General features: G+C 38.8%; 1 protein-coding gene across 4 annotated transcripts in view; it reads right to left on the bottom strand.

The window, feature by feature from the left end:
- Positions 1 to 9,546, bottom strand: part of CASP1 (caspase 1) — an 18,470-nt gene extending 8,924 nt beyond the window's left edge. For 2 of the 4 annotated variants that reach the window (XM_089312293.1, XM_089312296.1), the window contains exons 1-6: positions 9,478 to 9,546; positions 9,131 to 9,205; positions 8,205 to 8,471; positions 3,701 to 3,763; positions 1,224 to 1,333; positions 399 to 575 (exon numbers count right to left, since the gene is read on the bottom strand). In XM_089312293.1, coding sequence (XP_089168419.1) covers positions 399 to 575; positions 1,224 to 1,333; positions 3,701 to 3,763; positions 8,205 to 8,471; positions 9,131 to 9,137 — 624 coding nt within the window. In that variant the 5' untranslated portion in view covers positions 9,138 to 9,205; positions 9,478 to 9,546. Of the gene's footprint in view, positions 1 to 398; positions 576 to 1,223; positions 1,334 to 3,700; positions 3,764 to 8,204; positions 8,472 to 9,130; positions 9,223 to 9,477 lie in introns of those variants that run through there. The other 2 variants (XM_008262043.5, XM_089312292.1) reach the window with 2 other exon arrangements.
- Between the last annotated feature and the right edge of the window lie 5,396 nt (positions 9,547 to 14,942).

Below are 14,942 nucleotides of genomic sequence, written 5' to 3' on the forward strand. Positions count from 1 at the left end.
TTTGGACCATAGGATTCACTATCATGGCACCTTGGGAATCCAGTCAAGAGACATTTAAGGAATTCCATAAGGAATTTCATAAAAATCAGTTGAATGGAAGAGAAAACTTATGTCTCAATTGGGAGAATGGTGGAGAAATAAACCATTATATGAAATCATTCAAGAATTACTCATACAGGAAAGGGATGTTAGTAAATTAATAAAATACTTTAAAATACTAGGCTCTTAATAAAAGACTCTTGTTTTCAAAGTGGATACGTGGCATCAAGCATGAACCCCACAACAAATTTAGATGATAGAGTATCAAAATATTAAATTTCCTGATGCTATAACCATCATTCAACATTATTTTGAGAACGAATGGCATGACTATTGTCTTTTCAGTATTATAACCTTACCAAAGCATTGAGGTTTTCTTTCACATCTACACTGTATCCCAGACCTATCAGCAGCATCTTCATATCTCTGATATCAACATCAGCTCCAGTCCTTCTGGGGAGACTGTCAAACTCTGTGTTGCAGATAATGAGGGCAAGACGGGTGCGGCCTGAACTTTGCATTTTTATTGGATAAATCTATAGGAAACATAGATTGGATTTATAGTCAGGCTGTCTCTAATTAAATATTAATGTATGGGTTAAATACAGCTTCCCCTTCCTTAGTCTATCAAGAAACCACATCCTCTGAATCATATATTAAGACACAACTGACTATTACTACAGTAGTGGGAATGGAGTTTGAAATGCCCAGATGGTAGCTGAGCATCTGACTTTATAATCATTGACAGCTAGAATGTTAAAAGATGTATATACATTGAAATCAGAATGAATGAATTTTAAAACTGAATTGTTCACTTGCTGGTTGTTTAATTTTTGTAACATATTTAACAATCCCATGCCTCAGTTTTATGATCTCTAAAGTGGGATTTTTTTCTGATGGTTAAAGTTGTTATTGTACTTGTATGTAAAATGGTTAGAACAATGTCTGACTCACAGTAAACATGAAATAACTGTCATTGTTGCTATTATTATTTACTCTAGGAACTGGGACAAACTTAGAACTCTAAGCCTAGGATTTTAGGAGACAGGAATCCTGGATGTATTCAAAGCAGTGGGATGATTTTGCAAAACCACTCAACAGAATTGACTGTAAGAGCCACTGCACTCCGGAATGCACATTAGTGTATCTTCCCCCCCTCTATCCTGTGGTCTGAGCAGCAGCACCTCTTCTGACTTTTCTTTCCATATCCTTTGGGCTGTCTCTAGCGGGCAAAGCTTGAGACTTGGACCTGAGAACGTGAACACAACTTGGTTGTCCTGCGTAGTCTGTGGAGCTGAAAGAGATAAGAAACATTATGAATAATTACATCTTTTTTGTTTCCAGGACATGTTTCTCGCAGCATCTAGTATGCATGAAGTCACAGAGAAGGACTTACACCTTAGGAGGACAACCCTGGGTTAGTCCTTAACACTGTTGAGTGAATTCATGCTAACAGAACACATTGCAAACCAGAAGGGATTTCCAATCATGCGATACAGTGATCTGCTTTTATCTCTCAGGACTGCTATTTTTACTAACATTTAGGTTACACAGAAAGGAAGGTTTTAAGACCACTCATGATAAAAAACAATTTTAAAGAGTGTTAGAAAAATAGTTAAGGTATAAATTTATTTCAAAATGTTTAAAGCTTGGGATCAAATTGAATGGAGGGACATTCTAAGTAACTCTGCTAAAACATCCTTCTAATACATTAAAGCTATATGGCAGGTATGAGGATTATTTATTTTTAATGAATGAGCCTTTGTTCTGTCTTCCAGTATGACATTCTAATGGACATACATATTGGAAGAAAGAGAATTCAATAAAGGAATTAGAATGACTATGTAATAAATGATAAAATAAATATTCACAACATATGGTTTCATGAGGCCAGATATTGAGTTTTCAAAGTGTTTTATTTGAAGAAAAAATCCGAGTCTTTTATTTGACCACAAGTTCCACACCATCTGACGATGCAACATACTTGCTAGAGAAATTATGCAAACTTTTTCTGTTTCCAAATAGAAACTGATTTATATAGTCATTCAGGGAATCTTTTAGAATGAAACTATTACACTGAGAAAATTATACTCAGTTTTAAGAGGAATTTAGAGAAACTCCTGTGTATTCAGGAAGGTCAACCAACATCACATACTGTATGTTGAATATGGAGAAGATATGTGCTATTTAGAATAGATATAGAAATAGTCACTAGGTAGAAGAAATATTCTTATTCCTTAAAGGAGTCTGGGAAACAATAAAAATTAAATAGAAAGATTTGAGTTAGTTTAGAACTGAGTTTCCTTGGTGGAGGAAGGGAGCATTTGATTACATAGTGAATGTCTCAATTCATGAAATGTCTAAGAAAGCATGTATGTGATAATCACTTTTAACAGATTAAGTAGTATAATTTTAGAACTTGGTGAAATATTTGCTTCTATATTCTATAGATTTCTGTTAAATATATGATTCTATCATTTTAAGACAAAAATCACTTTTAGATTAAATTGTGCCTGAATTATGGATGAAAAACTGTTCCAGGACAAATAATGCACTGATTAGTTCATAAGAAAGAGGTTGGGCTCATTCAAAAAAAAATTTGCTAACAAGGAACCAAATGTATATTAACTGTGTCAGGACTCAATAAGGTTGAGCTCACTTTTTCAGGATAGAGTCCTGAAACTATTTTATAATATTTCTGTCAGCTAAAACCTAGGCTGTAACTGTGATACATTTGTTTCCAGTGAAAATTTTCCTGCTTAATTATTGTGGCAGAAATGGATAGCAACTGTTTATACCCAGTGTTTTCAAAACGCTCTCCTCTTCCTACTGAGTGGTTATTATAGAACAAGACTTAGAACTTAGTTGGCATGTGATAGTTTTGTTTTAATAGTGACTTAGTAAATAATGGTTATTTAGATCAAATCATTCAACAAAATGATCTTCCAATACACTATGATTGAATGCACCTTGTAAACCAATGATTCCTAGATAGAACCATACTTATGAGTCATACATGTTTACTTCAGTGAGAAAGTTTTAAACCCAATGAGAAAGAAGTAGTTTATAAAATGATAAGGGAAAAACATTATGAGTGACGGCTGGAGAAATACAGGGCATTGTAGGAACAGGATCTGTAAAATATAGTTATAGAAGTAGAAATGAAGCATGGAGGGAGGAATAAATAAACTTAGTCACTGTCTGGATGTTGGAAGTCAGGGTAAAGAAAGAGCTGAAGATGCATTGAGGGTTTCAGATGTGAATGACTGGTGATGGTGTCACCATAGACCAAGACAGGGGAAACTGCAAGGGAAGCAGTGTGGAGAGAGAAAGACAAGTTCAGCCCTGGGACTGATTTTATAAAACATATCTATGGAAGATATGAGCGATTGTGTTCAACAGGCACTTGAAAGTGAAATCTGGCACTCCAGAGGGATATTGGTTTGACTCCCAGATTGGGAATTTGTTACCTTAGATGAGGCTAGGGAAACTGGGAGCAATTTCTGCTCAAGCCAAATGGATTAAAAGGAGAAAAAGGCACAGGCCCAATCCATGAGAATCACCTGATTACCACAGCCCTCTCACCCTGGGTGCACACCATTAAATTAATGACTAGGAATAGGGAGTTCAAAGAATATTTTTCATCTGTACACACAGTTACCTGAAAAGGAAGAAAATGCTTCCAGAGAATCTTGTGCATTAAAATGGTTTTCAGATTGTGGACCTGTGGACAAGTGAAGGACATTAAAAGTCACTAACCATCTATGAAGAACTCTGCCCCAGTGCTGCTGTATACTCCTGGTGGAAATTTCTTTCCCTGAGACTCACTGCTTGATAATTAATCCTACTCAAGATGTTCCTCACTTGGATACACACTCCTCACTGAGAAACAACACTTGTGCACTGCCTAACTGGACAGTAACAACATTTGGAGTAGAACAAAAGAGGGTCTTCAAGTGGTGCACTTTACACTTGCCTTATATGATGAAAGTAGAATTCAGATATCCTCAGCCACAGAATCAGTAATTCTCTTGATCCACACATGTCGAAATGGCTGCTGGAGTAAACACTACTGCATAGCAGATGTGTACAAAAGAAAGCTGTCTAAATCAAAGGGGACTTTGGCATCAGAGTAAATTAATTGAAAAAGGCATCTATGCTTGGACTCCTGGCCTTTCTAAGAATTATCACAGTAGAAAATGGTGAGGTGACCAGTTGCTGAAATCAGGGGCTTAAAGATCCTTGTCTAGTTTCAATCTTAAAATAAACAGGTAACAGAATCTGCACATCAGAGAGATGTGAGGTATCCCAACGTGTTTTAGTCCACTTGTAGGAAGGAAAGGTTAATAGAAATGTCTTCTTCATCTCAGAAACACAGATATGTGTGCAAAGCCAATAAAATCTCCTCATGAAGTTCTGAAAAACCTTTCAAATTTATTCCCCATTAATATTAATAATCTTCTCTCTGATGAACCAGCAAAATCTCCAATGTCCAGAGACATTCCTGACAAATGGGTTAGATGATTTAATAAATTTAGTGCTAGGATATAGAAGACAGTTAAAAAGAAAATATTCTGTAGAATTTACTATAGAGATTCAATTCCATAATCATTCTCTATTCACTGTATTATGTTCTCTATTCTCTTTGCTATATCTACATGCTTTCTGTAATGTCACTGTAAATATCAATAGGAATACAATTACTAATACTATAAGTATCTGGATGGGCCCTTTATAGATGTTAACTCATTAGCACACTATTTCAGAAGGGTAAAGAATGTTTCATAAGTGTCATTGGGCAAAACAGTATTGGAGCCAGAATATGAACAGAGATCTTTAGATATATTTATTGGACAGGAACACCAACCACAATCTTACTCTCCCTGCTAATTGAAGCCATATACCTGTTAGTACTTTAATACATAACCTGGAGGCTGGCACTGTGGTGTAGCTGATTAAGCCACTGCTTGCACCATGTGGGCACAGGTTTGAGTCCTAGCTGCTCCACTTCCATTCCAGCTCCCTGCAGTGGAGGATGGCCCAAGTGCTTAAGCCCCTGCACCTGTGTTGGAGACCAGAAGCTCCTGGCTCTTGGCTTTGGCCTTGCCCATCCCTTGCTGTTGCAGCCGTTTAGAGAGTGAACCAGTAAATGGAAGACCTCTTTCTGTGTCTCTACGTCTGTGTGTGTAACTCAGCCTTTCAAATAAATAAAAATAATAAATCTTTTTTTTTAAAAAAATTGATAATCTGGGGGAAAAAAGTACAAATCCTGAGATAAACTATTTAGTTTCATAAAATAGCTCAAATCTAATGTTTTTTTTTTTTTTTTTTTTTTTTTTTGACAGGCAGAGTGGACAGTGAGAGAGACAGACAGAGAGAAAGGTCTTCCTTTGCCATTGGTTCACCCTCCAATGGCCGCCGCGGCCGGCGCGCTGCGGTCGGCGCACCGTGCTGATCCAATGGCAGGAGCCAGGAGCCAGGGGCTTTTCCTGGTCTCCCATGGGGTGCAGGGCCCAAGCACCTGGGCCATCCTCCACTGCACTCCCGGGCCACAGCAGAGAGCTGGCCTGGAAGAGGGGCAACCAGGACAGAATCCGGCGCCCTGACCGGGACTAGAACCTGGTGTGCCGGCGCCGCTAGGCGGAGGATTAGCCTAGTGAGCCGCGGCGCCGGCCTGTTTTTTTTTTTTTTTTTTTTTTTTTTTTTTTAGAAAAAATATTATTTCTTTCTTTGAAAGGAAAAATTACAGAGAGGGATATGAGTAGAGACAGAGAGAGAGATCTATCTGCTAGTTCAATCCCCAAATGGCTATGACAGCAGGGGCTTTGTCAGGCAGAAGTCAGGAGCCAGAAGCTTTTTCTGGGTCTACCATATGGGTGCAAGGACCCAAGGGCTTGGGCCATCCTCCACTGCTTTCCCAGGTACATTAGCAGAGAGCTGGATTGGATGTGGAGCAGCCAGAGCTGGAACCAGCACTCATACAGGATTTCAACAGGGCAGATAGCAGTTTAACCTGCTACACTACAGTGCCAGCCCCCTATTGTTTGTATTTCTGTCAGGTTCTGGATTGCAAGATCAGGATTATATTTAATTTTATTTATAATTTAATAAAGATATCAAAATAACAATTCCTGAGAAATGTATACCAGAAACATTAAGAATTGACATGAGGGGCCGGTGCTGTGGCGCAGCAGGCTAAAGCCCTGGCCCGAAGCACCAGCATTCCATATGGGCGCTGGTTCTAGTCTCAGCTGCTCCTCTTCCCATCCAACTCTCTGCTATGGGCTGGGAGGGTAGTGAAGGATGGCCCAAGTGCTTGGGCCCCTGCACCAGCATGGGAGACCTGGAGGAGGCCCCTGGCCCCTGGCTTCGGATCAGCTCAGCTCCAGCCATTGCAGCCATCTGGGGAATGAACCAATGGATGGAGGACCTCTCTCTCTGTCTCTGCCTCTCTGTAGCTCTTTCTTTCAAATAAATAAAATAAATCTTTATTTTAAAAAAAAAGTATTGACATGAGTTTAAAAATGAGGAATAGTCCAAGTCTACATTTCCTAGCAGTTATTGAAGATTAGATTTCTGCAGACAAAATAAAATTGATTTCCCTCTTCGGAGTGGAGGAAGAGTCACAGGTTGTTCCACAAAACTTCATAGCCAGAGAAACAGGCTACAGTTTGCCACACCTTTCCTAATGACTGCTGGACTTTCTTTGCCATCGATAAATCCAAGATCATTTCTTGGAGGAGGCCTTGTTGTAGTAGAAGTGGACTGACCAAAGCTTCCTTTTAGGAAGTTCTAACCCATTATAATGCATTCATATAATATGTGTAATTGCTATCTGCAATGACCCTGAAAATAATCTCTGAACAAAAAGATGCCATCTGATAAATAGATAGGCAGACTGCAGGTGCTAGATCTCACAGTGGATTGTGCAGGTACCTCTAAGATTCAAAGACTTTGTGTTGAAAGGAATGGGATAGAGAAGAAAACACCTTGTCTATAATTTTTAACAGTTATTTGCCTGAAAAGCAGAGTGAGTGAGAGGGAGATAGAGAGAGAGAGACTGAGAGAGAAGAGAGATATCTTCCATCTACTAGTTCCCTCCCCAAATGGCAGCAATTGTCTGTGCAGAAATCAGGAGCCAACAGCCAGCAACTTAGGTCTTTCATGTGGGTGGCAAGTGCTTGGGCCATTTCTGCTGCTTTCTCAGGAGCATTAGCAGGGGCCTAGATTGGATGTGGAGCAGTAGGGACTTGAACCGGTGTTCATATGAGATGCACACATCACAGGCAGTGGCTTAATCTGCTGTGCCACAACTAGCCCCATTACAATCATTTTTTATCTTTGTTTTATTTATTGGTATTGCATTTGTGGGATTGTGTAGGACATACAATGAAAAATGGATATTAAAAGAAAAACAAGAAATCGATTACAAGAAAATGAGCACATAAAGCATCACAATGTCAGGTTAGACAGGTATAAGCTTTCACTAGGCCCTAGAAGGAAAAATTATTTTTTGAAAGAAAATAAATCTTGCATTGGGTCCTCACGGGGACTGAGGGTGAAGATGGTAGGTCTCACAGAATTTTCTACAGCTGGTACTCTATTAGTTCACAACTTTCCTCAAAGCAGGGGGGGAGAGGGGGACACACGACAACTGGAAGACAGAGTTCACTTAATATCCTTAATTTGAAAAAAATTCAGCTTATTTTCTTACTGTTCTACCATCACTGAAATAAAGTCTTCAAAGAGAGCAAAAATTTTGAAAAATATTATAAAATGTCTTGGATGACAGAATTTAAATCTGATTAATTACATAAGCATGTAGTACTCTGTACTTAACAAAACTATTTAGTTAATAATACTAATAATGTACTTGGCCTAGAGGACTAGAGTAGATAATATAAAGATTTTCAGGCTGATCAAATGAACTTCAACAAATGAGCCACCACATAATCAGGACAGGAATTGAACTTCAACCCAAAGAAGGCCATCAGCATGGACACAACATAAACAAATAGCATACAATGGAGTCACAGGCATTGAAAATGTTGCCCTGAAGTCAAACAAGGAAGCTGTGTGCAAACTAACATGACTAAGAATGTGCTCAGATGTTGGGCACAAAGACACAGGCCTATGTGAATTTTGTCTGAGACATTGACCCTTACCTGAGGAGAGCCCCAGCAGTCCTGCAAGGTGACAGTCATCTTCACAAATGTGGTTGATGCAAATCTGGCATGCCTGGGGCCCTTTCCGAATGACACAGTCCAGCAAAGCCCGGGCCTTATCCATAACTGTAGCATTTTCAACTCTTACTTTCTCCATCTCTTCCTGGTTCAGCACTCTTTTCTCCAACAATTCATCCAGTAAGCCATTTATTGTACCTGTGCCCACCGAGTTGATAAACCGCTTCCTCCTGTCCTTTAGAATCCTGTCTGGAGCACAGGGATTTTTCAAGTCATGAAAACAGCCTCGTGTTCCTCTCATGTCTCCAACAGGAAATGGCCTCCTCTGAGTTTTATCAGCAGTGCAGCCCTGTCCACACAGTCCCTTCTCTTGTTCTATTGTTGCCCCCAAGCCCCATTTTAAAAACTCTATATTGCCCTATATGCTAATGGAGTAGCCTGGAGACTGAGCTTTACAATCTTTATGTTAGCACCTGGAAAGGAGAGATAATTTTTTCTTGATCTATTTTTATTCAGCTCTGAATAATAAAATAATGAAATGGTGGTAGCCTATTTTTTTCTTGAAGGACAACGGATACTGTCTCATTCTGTGCCAGCTCTGCATGCTCCCTGTCAGACTTCTGATACTAAGAATTCAGTTAAGATTGCAAAACATCACTTGTCAGCCTTTTAGCTAAGATCAAGTGTAAGATTGCAAAATAACAGCAGAATGCCAGTGAAGCCCCAGCTCCTTTTTAGCCCTTGCCTTTCGTTCCTAAAAGCTGTCTCTTCCCTACCTGTTCCTCATCCTGTCCCTAAGTCTGCTCTGCTAAATGTCTTTAGAATCTAATTATGGCTTCAAGAAGAGCCAGCCCTTTCCAAAAGCATTTCTTCTCTAAGACCCATCTTTTTAACAGGAAGACACTCACCAGCCATGGCTTTTCTCTTCTACTCTCGGGTGTGGTAAGAAACTGAAAGCACTTCCCACCTTCCTTTTTAGTGGCCTGTGTACGCAGATTGAGAAATACCCACTGAACATATATATGCATGCCTGTATTTCTTCCCCAAAGAAATAACTAGATTTCTATCATTTAAAGTACCCCAAGGGGTGTATTCTTAGAAAAATTTATACAAAGTATTTGCAAGAGATCAGGGTGGGTAGAGAGTGGGGCTTGGAGATTAAGAAAGGAATGAGAAAGCTAACTGAATTTCATGAAACTTAGTCAAAGAAGAATCTCCTGTTCATTAGGAAGTGTGATACAGAAAAGTCACTTACCCTTCAAAGAAGTTCTTACCCTTCAAGGAAGTTAAAGTTAGTCTTCCCATTAATATGCCACACCTAGGGAAAGAGTCCTAGGAACTGTACCTGTGACTACTTTTGCTCTTAGGAGTGGAAACATTTTCACCAGAATGAAATCTTTTCTCATCGATGGCTCCACCTTTTCAGATGGCTCTCTTTTGAGGGCTCAAACTCTGAGCTCAGAATCTTGGACTTAGCATTCTAACTTTGCCTCTTGGGTAAGTATCGAACTTTTCTCTGTGTTGGTTTCATTAGGTGTAAAATAATTTTTTTCTTAGTTCATACATATAGTTTTAACCATAAACAAATGAAAATTAGGAAATGCTTAGAACATTTCCTGATACATGTGAAGATTATATTAAATGGTAGCATTATATTTGAAATAAATATTACACACTAAAAAATTTACCAAAGTTAGTAATTAACAGATCATCTAGTTATCTTTTGTAAAATCCCTCATGTACCTTATCCACTCATTAATCCTGCAAATATTCAAATATTCTTCAAAGAGTTCATGGAAAATACATATTATGAAGATCATACTTGCCTTCTAATTTTTTTACAACAAAATAAATTTTCTTTGTAATTCTTTCTCCAAGAACAGTTGGAGTTACCTCCAGTATGGAAGACTAACTCCATGCCAGACACTATTTAGGTATTAAGTGGGTCTAGTCTAAACAGACCTGGTGCCCTGTGTTATATCTTAATGTTAGCCGTCGTAAAGCACACCGGACACCGGAGTAAGGGAAAGGGTTTATTGGGGAACACCCTACAGACCGGAGTGAAGGGGCGGCGAAGGAAAAAGGAGAAAGAGAGTATAAGAGAGAGAAACAGAGAGGAGAGGAGCTAGCAAGGAGAGAAGAGAGAGCAGAGAAGAGGAGAGAGGAGAGCAGAGCCAAGAGACCAGAGGAGGAGGCTAGAGAGAGGAACCGAGAGAGCAGGAGAGAAGGGGCCAAGAGAGAGCACGTGTGCAGGAACAGGCCCTTTTAAAACTTTGCCTGAGGGCAGGCAGGGAAGCAGGAGCAGTGAATCCCATTAGGATGGGGGTGGAGCCTGGCTCAGGTAGCTGGGCCATTGGGCTACCTGGCTACAACTGCGCCAGTTTCCTAACACCCTATACCTATAGCCTCATATTCTAGAGGGGAAGAAAAACATGGGCCCCAGGATGTGACTGGACTATTCAGAATGTAAGACTGAGGTAAATGTTTAGAAAAAAATTAATTAGGAAAATAAGTGATGAAATATTATGTGACATTAAAATTATAGATAGAAGAGATTGGGAAAGCCTTAAGAAGTCATTGCTTTTTGAAAGCACATGTTTAATTGATTATCCAAAATAAGCTCACTGAGGTCAATTTATTGATATATTTGATAGAAGCTAGATTAGTAACCAAATATAAATGTTCTTCAATTTTATCAACATTTTTCAAAAAAATACTCATAGGATTAATACCTTATTATCTTAGAAGAATTATGACCCAGAGCCACTGAAATGCACGCTTTTTGTGTTAATGAACTCATGTCTACATGTACATACCTGGAACATATAAAAAGTATTGACAGCTGTGTTACTATTGTTTTAGAATTATACAATTCAAAGCAAACACCTTTCAATGAAAGGCCAGCAGTTTAAATTCCTATGATCTAGGCTAAATGTTAAATGTATTTTAGGTAGAATGGGGTTCACGGTGTAGAGGGTTAACTATATAGATTTTAGTCTTCAGAGTTTCTCAGCATGTTTTCATCTTTATTGCTTAGCAAATCTATTTGCATCAGAATGTAGTGCTTCTTGTCACAGAGATGACTTACAGCATAAATGTAAGGCAAACATTTCACGCACATTGTTTCTTTCATTCCTTTGCTTATTTTCCTGAATACTGTAAAGATTTCACATGAGGATTTCTCCACTAGCCAAGCCTACACATCAATGTGCAGGCACAGAAAGAATGGCCAGGTCTTCTATCTTGGAATATAGAACCATAAACATAATTTCTACCTCCTGGGAAGGTAGATGGAGAGCCACTGTCCCCTAAAGAATTAATATGCCAAAGGCTGTTGTTGTGGCTCAGTGAAACACTGCTTATCCTATCTACATCCCATATGAGAGCACTGCTTCATGTCGCAGCTACACTGCTTCCCATCCAACTTCCTGCTAATGCTCATGAGAAGGGAGTAGAAATGACAGTATGTGGGTCCCTGCCACCATCATGTAGACCCAGATGGAGTTCCTGGCTCCTGGCTTTGGCTCCTGGCTTTGGCCTGGACCAGCCCTGGCTTTTGTGGTCATTTGGTGAGTGAAACAGCAGATAGAAGATCTCTCTCTTTCTTTCTCTCTCTCTCTCTCTCTCTCTCTCTCTCAACCCCCCTCCTTCCCCCACACAGTTTTCTCTCTGTGTCACTCTACCTTTCATATAAATAAATAAATAAAATCTTTCAAAAATTAAGATGTTAAAAACTGCAAAATTAAACAACCAGTTTAGGTTAATATGTAAACAAATTGTGAAGTATAGATATTGCATACCACCCAGACATAAAAAGGGAACAAATTACTGGAAAATACAATAGGAAAACACCATGCTATTATTATGAGTGAGTGAAGCCTTCAACAAAAGAACACATACTCTATGATTACCATTGTATGGATTGCTTGAATGGGTAGGACTGATGTGCTGTGGTGGAAATGGGATTACTAATTGTCTGAAGAGGAGGTAAAGGTAAAGTGAGGGCAAAGGACTTGAGCAAACTTTCTGGGATGCTGAAACTGTTATGCATCTTATATGACATAGAGTTGTATCAGAACATACACAGAACATTTTAAATCCCTAAAAGAGATGTGTTCTGTTGACAAATTATACTATACTATAATCACATTACATTTTAAAATAAAAGATTAATGCTTGTAAAAGTAGATTGGAATGGAGAAGATTTTCTTTCCTTTGATTTTTTTGACACTAAAATTTCCAGAAATCAGGGGAAACTGGTAAGAGGAAGAGGGTCTTGTAGTGACTGAAATGCAAATACCTACCACTTTATAGTTTGGTTGGGATTTCTAGACAGACTGGAAATAATTTGTATGGGTAATTGGTAGAAATTAGTTTATTAACTAAGATATGTGCCAGGGACATAGTGTTATATATACTATATAACAATAATTTGAAAGTTAAGAATGTGGCAGTTCTCCTGTAACTAATATTTTATCTTTTTTGAAGTTTTACTTACTTACTTGTTTTATTCAGAAGGCAGAACAACAAAGAGAAGGGAGAGAGAGAGAGAGAATGAGAGAGAGAGAAGGATATTCCACCTGCTTGTTCACTTCCCAAATGCCTGCAACAGTCCATTCTGGGCCACAGGGAAGCCTGGAGCCAGGAATTCTGTCAGCAGTGGTAAGGGCCCAAACATTTGGGCCATCTTCTGCTGCCTTCCTAGGTATATTAGCAGGGAGCTGGATCAGAAGGGGAGTAGTTGGGACTCAACCATCAGCACTTCCATGGGAAATGCCAGCATCACAACAAAGGATTAACACACTACACCACACTGCTGGTTTAAACTAGTAACATAGAGGGGCTAAAACTAAGTGCATATCATGAAAAGCTCTGATGTAGAAGTCAGAACATCCCTGTGATTGGTTTCTGGTTGTTCCATTTTCAACATTCAGTATGTCACTTGCCCTCTCAGGTTATCCATCTCATATTGTTCATATTTTTAACTGTGAAGATATTTTAATTAATACAACAACGAGGATATTAAATATCTCTAATATTTTTATGTTGTCTATCTCTAAATCCTCCCGTTCTATACAGATTATCCACATAGACTTGGGAAAATATGAGTTCTAACTTGACTTCCATTTATTAGTTGTACATCTCGGGCAAGTTATTTAATACAAGCCTTCATTTCCCTATCTGTATGAGGGGACTCATCATCATTCTTACTTTCTAGAATGGAACGCCAGGTGTAAGAGCATACTATAGCACCTACCATCTCTATTTGTCATGAGCTGTAGCCCAGAAGCAAGGAAATGTGGAAATATACGTCTTTGAAAATGTTTCTCAATATTTCTTAAGTCTAATTTCAGGGCCCATCAAAACAATTTTGTAAATTATGAAAGTTAAACAACCATTAATTGTTGTTATTATAAATAAGAGGGCCAGGTAAAAATTGATTCAAAGATTTGATAACTACAAGTTGCCAGACATAGGGTGAGAAGTCAGTTGTACCCCACCCATGATACTTGCTTTCTGTCATGTGTCAGTCTTTCATTTGGTTCTATGCTCGGAGCTATGGTTTATTCAATAAGTATTCAAAAATGGGTTTAGTTGGGCGCAAAAACTTGAAATACATGGATAGTTATTTCACAATATGCTTATACATGAACTTTTAAAGACGCTCTCAGATAAGCAGCAGTTAGGACTATGTACTTGCTTTATGGAGTTGAAGATAGTGTAGAGGAGATAAAGTAAATGCATGGAGAAGAATTACAATGGCAATAAAAGAGGGCATAGATGAAAGTACTGTGAGATATCAGAAGAAAGTCAATTGCACATGGTCTGGAGCAAGCATGGAAGACTGCTGCAAACCGGCTAGACACTCTGCAGATCCAAGATGCAAGTGTCTTGATTATAATGAGAGAAGAGAAAACGAAACACTTACTGAGACATTTCTGTGTTCTAGATACTGAGGTAGATCCTTTGACCCACTCAGCAATGTTTGCACATAAATATTACAGTTTTAAAGATCAGCAAATTGAGACTCAGAGTGTATGCTTCTTTCTCAGTTGCAGCATTCATGAGTATAAAGTGTAAGTTTCTTGTTTTATTTCAAAGTCCTTGTTTGGTGATTATTTTATCTTTGTGATCTGTAGAGGGTAGAAATGTAAGATCAGTGCAATCCAGTGAGGGAAAATAATATGAACACAATGCAGAGAGTAGAGTCAGAAGAGAGAAAAAATTAAAGAATAATCAATAATCAAATAATGATTCAAGAAGAGTTTGTTGGGATCAGTGGGAAGTAAGTTTTGAAAAGTAGGCTGATTTTAGAATATGATGATTGTTGATAGATGGCTTCAGAGAGGAATTTAAAGAGATGGGACAGGCAATGAGGGGCTAATGGGATGTCGCAGGTAAGAGATTCATATTGGGGGTAGTATTTGGCAGCTGTTAAGTTCTCACTTTGAATTTCCACATCCCATTTTGGGGTGCTCAATTCAAGTTCCTCATACCCCAGTTCCAATCCAACTTTCTTCTAACACACACTCTGGGAGGCAGAAGAATATGGTTCATGTACCTGGGTCCCTGCCACCACATGGGAGATTTGGATTGAGTTGCAGGCTACTGGCTTCAGCCTCAGCTGTTGGAGGATTTTGCAGGATGAATCAATGCATGGATAATCTTTATCGGTCTGTCTGCCTCTGTACCTCTCTGACTATCCTCTTGCTTTTCAAA

Source organism: Oryctolagus cuniculus, chromosome 1 (assembly GCF_051225735.1).
Source record: "Oryctolagus cuniculus isolate XC-2025 breed Fujian yellow rabbit chromosome 1, ASM5122573v1, whole genome shotgun sequence".
Classification (NCBI taxonomy): Eukaryota; Metazoa; Chordata; class Mammalia; order Lagomorpha; family Leporidae; genus Oryctolagus; species Oryctolagus cuniculus.